This window comes from Arachis stenosperma, chromosome 5, assembly GCF_014773155.1.
Source record: "Arachis stenosperma cultivar V10309 chromosome 5, arast.V10309.gnm1.PFL2, whole genome shotgun sequence".
NCBI classification, from domain to species: domain Eukaryota; kingdom Viridiplantae; phylum Streptophyta; class Magnoliopsida; order Fabales; family Fabaceae; genus Arachis; species Arachis stenosperma.
The window spans coordinates 134,260,108-134,266,410 of NC_080381.1; the positions used below are offsets into that span (position 1 = coordinate 134,260,108).

The 6,303-nt window shown below is 39.3% G+C and overlaps 1 protein-coding gene across 1 annotated transcript; it reads right to left on the reverse strand.

Moving 5' to 3' along the window:
• Positions 1–257: 257 nt before the first annotated feature.
• LOC130980227 (proline-rich receptor-like protein kinase PERK9) lies at positions 258–6,084 on the reverse strand. Its single transcript, XM_057903887.1, has 8 exons — positions 4,128–6,084; positions 3,501–3,911; positions 3,338–3,424; positions 2,778–2,848; positions 2,614–2,690; positions 2,358–2,505; positions 946–1,107; positions 258–868 (listed from the first exon to the last, which is right to left on the reverse strand). The coding sequence occupies exons 1-8, from the start codon at positions 5,215–5,217 to the stop codon at positions 689–691; spliced, it is 2,226 nt and encodes a 741-aa protein (XP_057759870.1). The 5' UTR covers positions 5,218–6,084; the 3' UTR covers positions 258–688.
• Positions 6,085–6,303: the final 219 nt, after the last annotated feature.

The window sequence follows — 6,303 nt, forward strand, 5'->3', positions numbered from 1 at the left end:
GTATTCATTATTTTTTTTTCTTTTAAAATAATGTTTTAGTCAGTTTTATTCATTACTTACTAAAAATATTTATTCCCTCCGCTATCATTTTCTAAATAACTACAGCAATTATAATTGTTGTAATCATAATAAAAATTATAGTAATTTATGAATGAAATTAGCAAAATAATAAAAAAAGGGAAAAGCATAATAACAGAGGAAAAAAATATTTCTTTTCAGAAAATAATTTTGATAAAAAAATATATCAAAATAAAATATTAAAAACGAAAATAAAATATTTTAAATTATCAATAACTTCTTGATCCATCATGTTCGTTCTTCTTAGAAATTCAAGAGAACATATACATTGGGCATCCGAAGAGGCTACACATCTATTTTATGATTCTATGTAACAAAATCAATTAATTTATTCTCTACGATCAATACGTACAAAAGCGACTTCTTTACAGATAATTACAGGAACAAAATTGCTGCCAAAGAACAGCTAACAATGATAAAAGAATGATGAAATTCTATCACAGATTCAACAGTGTGAAACTGATGCAGCCAATTCCAGAACCAAAAGCATTGATGCACCTTAGCTGATCCATCATCTTCATCCAATTATATTCAGCCATGGCCATTCCTCGGCTTAACTTGACTAAGTTATTTTGGTCCAAAAATCAAGCCTCCGCGTAGCTAGTGCCTTTCACGTATTTGAACTACCCTTGCTAAAGAAATCGGTGCTATAATTTTGATCACCAAATGCCATTCTCCTAAACAATCTTATCTCTTCCGATAGCTGCGCAGAGTTAAAAGCCTCGCTTTCTCCAACTCGCAATCCATTCGTTAGGTCAGAAGCTCCTAAGCTATCAAAAGCTCTAACAACCTATTAAGCAAAATAACTCCTTAGCACTAACGTCTACGTTAAGTACAAAAAACATATTTTACACTTACAGCAATTACCTGTCCCATGCGAGGCCTCTTTGCAGCTGAATGTCGAACGCAAGATGCAGCAACTTCTATCATACAGAAAATTTCACTTTCAACATAATTCTTTTCTAGCCTTGGATCCGTCAAAATCCCCAACTCCCCACTATCAAGTACATGACTCAATAATGGTCGAGCCTGAAAAGGAATATTGCTTCTGTGAGGAAAGGCTGATGAATTGTGAACATTAAAGAATGATTTTAGGTAAGGTTTAGACCCGATAGTCGCATATCTAACTGTTGAACTTTAAATTCTTCTGATGTATGTATGCATAATTTACCGATGCAAGCACACTATAACATGTCTAACCAAAATGTCACATTCTGTAAGTACAAATTTAACATTTATGCGATGTTCAGTGACCTCAATCTTGAAACTTACACTCATCATCTTGTTAAATTATCAAATGCCTCAAAATTTAAAAACATGAAATTCAGTATTTGATCATCAAAAGATTGCAGTCTATTGAGAGATGGAGGCATGGAACGGCAACCACTTTGTATGGATGTGAAGCCACTTAAGTTGAACCTGTCATTCCTAAATTCTAGCATTCTATGCAACATGGGCACTGGAATTCTCAAGAAAGTACAGAAGTTTTTCATAACATTGATTAACTCCGTTTGATCCTTTTAAAAGCATCCTCACTTTCCCATATGACTGATTCAATTTCAACAATGGTGTTAGAATTCCTAACAGAAACAGACCTAGTGTCATTCAAAATTTACTAGGGATGAAATTTTGCAACTGCGGATTCAGTGGAAGGTTGACAAAGTTTTAACCATTTTAAGTGACTGTGATAAAGGATGAAATTTCCAAAAGGATAAAAGCACACATCATGATTGATTATCAAGACTGCAAGGGCCAAGAACGATCAAACCCCTATATTCATATGGGGTTTGATCGTTCTGAGACATGGAGACATGGACATGATGACACATGTCTGCTGTTTGGTTTGGTGAGACATAGATTTTTGAAGGATATAGGAGTACACGGATGGACACAGAGACACCAAATTTGTGTACCTTCAATTTGGTGAGACAAAGATACAACTTGTGAGACACTAATTTTTTACTCTTTTACCCTTATTCAATTTTTAAATTTTCAAAATTTGTCCTCGTATCTCCCCAAACCTTTTTCGAATGAAGGGTAATTCAGTCTTTTTCAAATATTTGTATGTCTTATTCATTAATTTTGCCAAACACAATACATAGACACAAATATTTTATGTCTACGTCCTTAATGTCTGTGTCATTCTGTCTATGTCTCATCCTATACATCAACCAAAACGGAGCCTAAATAGACACTAATGGTATCTCAAACCACATTATAAAAAATTAGATGCAGTTGCAAAAAAGAGCAATATGAACAAGACTGGCATGGATCTTTACCCATTCAACTAAACTCTCATCTCCCAAGGGTTGAGATGTATCTACTGGCTTCCGCCCAGTAATGAGCTCCAAGAGCACAACCCCAAAGGAATATACATCAGACTTCTCAGTCAATTTGCCACTGGATGCATATTCAGGGGCTACGTACCTTTAAGAGAACAAAAAAGAAATTAATGTTTATAGATAGTTAGTCTCAGAGCAATCTAAAATAATATAAGAGACACATTAGATTGGAGGTGTATTAATGAATACCGACCCAAAAGTTCCCATGACTCGTGTGGTTATATGTGTATTTGCATCTAGGGCTAATTTTGCTAGCCCAAAATCTGAAACCTATAGCATTAGAAGTAGTAGTACTAAGATTAGAATACAAAATAGAACCATTGAGATTGAACTTTGAACAAGTAAAACGGTACATACTTTAGCTTCGAAGTTATAATCTAAAAGAATGTTCGATGACTTGATATCCCTGTGAATAACCCGAGGATTACCTGAAAGTGCAAAACAGTTAACAGCATAAATAACAATACAACAAAAGCTATATTGCACTAGATGTGGTCATTTACATGGATGATTTTCTATAATACGGAATTCACACCAGAAAACGATTTCTTGGACTAATTAATCAAAACTTTGCTGGAGAGTACCTGACTTCAACATAACAAGATTTCCTATAAAATCACAACATCCTTGATTATCAATAAAAATTAATGCATGTAGATCTTCTTAGGTATCTTACTATAGAAATGGACATTTATCATTCCGTTCCTTAGTTCGACGATCATGTTTCAAAATTCAGATTAGCAAAAAGAACTTGAGAGAAGCATATTCTATCAACCATCATTAACTAGTAGCCCCGCAAAATTATAATTCAGTATCTTGCTAATCTCAAATATCAAAATCTCCAAGAGAAAAGATGGCCGATATGCATGTATGCACATGTCAAGACCCTAATTAAAACGATAAGGATTGATAATTACAGTCTTCATGGAGATAAGCTATCCCTCGAGCTGCACCAGCTGCAATTTTAACACGGTTTGCCCACTCTAACACCGGCCTACCATCCCCTGCAAATTTCAATTTTAGTTTAGCATAACCAAAGAACATCATGAAACAACAATTTAGCACTCGCAAAAGCTTTACCATGTAGATGAAAATAAAGGGTATTATTGGGGACATAGTCATAGACAAGCAGTCTTCTGGTATCTTGAATACAATATCCAACCAGTGAAACCAGATGACGATGATGTATGCGACTAATAATCTCGACTTCAGCTTTGAATTCTTTCTCTCCCTGACCACCACCAATTTTCAGCTGTTTGACTGCTATCTCTCTCCCATCCGGCAGGTATCCTTTATACACGGAACCAAATCCACCTTCGCCTAAGAGATTTTCAGTTGAGAAACCATTTGTGGCCTTGATTAATTCTTCATACGAAAACCACGACCTTGAGTGGCCTAGTCCACCAGGATCAGATGGTGTATACAAAACATCACTGCCAGAGCCGCTTTGTACAAGAGGAGCTGAAGAATGCGTCTTATAGAATGAGGAATCTGGACAAAAGTCACAACATTTAACTAATTTAATGGCCAATAAATGAGGAAAGTTATTATGTACTATAAATGGTTTATCAAAGCCAACATCATATTCCCCAAAATAATGAAAAGCTTGGTCTTATTAAATTTCAAAAGTAAACAAACCACCAAATAAAAAGAAGACCAAATTATTAAAGAAACCATTAGTGCCCAATGTTTTTAGCTTAGTTTTACCTGAATCAGGAGATGAGGCAGGAGTTGTTGGCATGACGTAACCACCATTGCTCAGCACCTTTTTCTTTTTCCTCTTTATCATGCACCAAATTGCAACTCCAATGATCCCAAACAGCAGAATTCCCGCCACTACACTGATAGCCACTATTGCAGCGGTACCAATTCCATTACCACCTCCAGCTGTAGGACCTGAATTCTCTGTCTGTGATCCGTTTCCAGGTGGAGTAAGAATGGATGCCGGAGGCGGCGCCAACTGATTTGGCGCTGGTGGGGATGATGATGACCTAGGTGGAAAATTTGAAGGAGCCGGTTGAGTGCTAGGTGTTGTGGGAGGAGGAGGAGGAGACGTGGAAGTCGAAGGAGGAGATGAATTTTGGGGAGGAGGGGTTGATGCCGGTGATGGCGATGATCTTGGCGGCGGCACAGATGCGGGACTTGGGGGTGAGGAATTCGCCGGAGGCGGCACGGATGGTTGAGGTGGAGGCGAAGTTTTTGGTGGTGGCGCAGACCGTGGCGGGGGAGGGGAGCCCCGTGGTGGTGCAGACCGTGGCGGGGGAGGGGAGCCTCGTGGTGGCGGCGCGGCTGTTGTTGGAGGAGAAGGAGCAGGGGGTGGTGAATTCTCCGGTGGCGGTGACTGTCGCGGCGGAGATGTGCTCTTAGGAGGGTCTGATGGAGGCGTGGGAGGGGGATTCGATGGTGGTGGAGAGCTTCTCGGTGGGGCCAGTGATGGCGGTGGCGGAGATGGTGGTGGCGATTGGGGAGGGTCTGATTGCGGCGGGGTTGGTGGAGGAGCTCTTGGAGGCGGGTTTCCAGGTGAAGCAGGAGGTGAAGCAGGAGGCGGTGGTTCGGACGGCGTAGGTGACGGTTGCACCGGCGGCGGCGCGGTTGGAGGAGGAGAAGATGGTGTTGTGGTCGTTGGTGGCGGGGACTGAGATGGCGTGGTTGAAGTCGAAGGTAGTGGTGGCGTCGGCGACAGCGGCGGTGGCGAAGCTGAAGTGTCAGGTGCAGGCGAAGCAGGTGGTGATGGTGGTGGTTGTTGTGGCGGTTGAGTGTCGCCAGAAGCTGCCGGTGAAGGCGACGCGGCTGACATCTCTTGCAATCAAATTCAAATCCAATCAAATCAATGAAACAATGGTGTCTGTTCCTTGAACCTCTCTCATGTCACATGTCACATCACATTCACAATTTCACATCACACACAACAACAACAACAAATGAAACTTGAAATTTCAGATTCCAAAGAATATCTTGATACAACTCCTCACAATTTTCTCTTCTTTTTTCTACTGATATAAAAAAAGAGAAAGATCAGTGTTTTATTAGAATGAAAATTTTAGGACGAAGAAACAAAGCTGCGGTCACCAAACTTCACCAACCAAATAACACCAATATTATTAGAGTGGAAAACCAAGGTCACTGAAAAGACCTTGTTAATTGCACACGCTAGATATCAAAAACTAGTGTTCCTGAGCAACAGAACGATCCAATCCACTAATAATATTCATATATCATATGTCTTGTCTGTTTCTTCCCTATCCCAAAATGGATAAAATACGATCACACCAGAACCAAGGAAAACACTTGAGATTGAAAACCTCTATATCTGGGTAAAATTTCTAGTGTGTTGAAATTTGGCTGGTACAAGAGTGTTTTTCAGAATCTTCAGTGGTCTTAGGACACAGCACCTATCAATCAACCCCAAAATGAAATTGAAATCTCGAAAATCTCAAAAATACCCTCGGTCCACCTTCCCAGCTTCTCTGAGTTGTAAACCAATGTTGTTGGAAGCGTTTGACGGTTTGAGGGAGGGTGTGTGCAATGTGGTCTTGTTCTGCTGTGTGTTATGTCTGCAAAGGCTTTTGGTGAGGAACACGGTTACACGGATTGTGGGGTCACAAATCCAAAAACCACGTGAAAGCGACACCGAAGAATGCTACCAAAGAATTCTCCAACCTTTTTGTCATACAAGAATTTCATGTGCAATATTAGATAATTATGCAGAAATAAAATTTGAAAATTTCAATCATTTACCATTTTCCTCCGTCCGCGCCAGTCAAACATATAGGGATGAAAATGAGGCGAACTAAAGCTTATGAAAATTGAATTTGTTTTACGATTTGATTTAATAACAGTTGAGTCTATTTTTTAATTTAAGTTCAGTTTGTAAAAAATTTAC

What these genes read in the sequence shown, in the direction of transcription:
- LOC130980227 (XM_057903887.1), bottom strand. Translation starts at nt 5,217, where the DNA reads ATGTCAGCCGCGTCGCCTTCACCGGCAGCTTCTGGCGACACTCAACCG. An exon ending in CCTTTATTTTCATCTACATG is followed by an intron (nt 3,425 to 3,500) that starts GTAAAGCTTTTG and finishes TGAAATTTGCAG; the next exon opens with GGGATGGTAGGCCGGTGTTA. An exon ending in CGAGTCATGGGAACTTTTGG is followed by an intron (nt 2,506 to 2,613) that starts GTCGGTATTCAT and finishes GTTCTCTTAAAG; the next exon opens with GTACGTAGCCCCTGAATATG.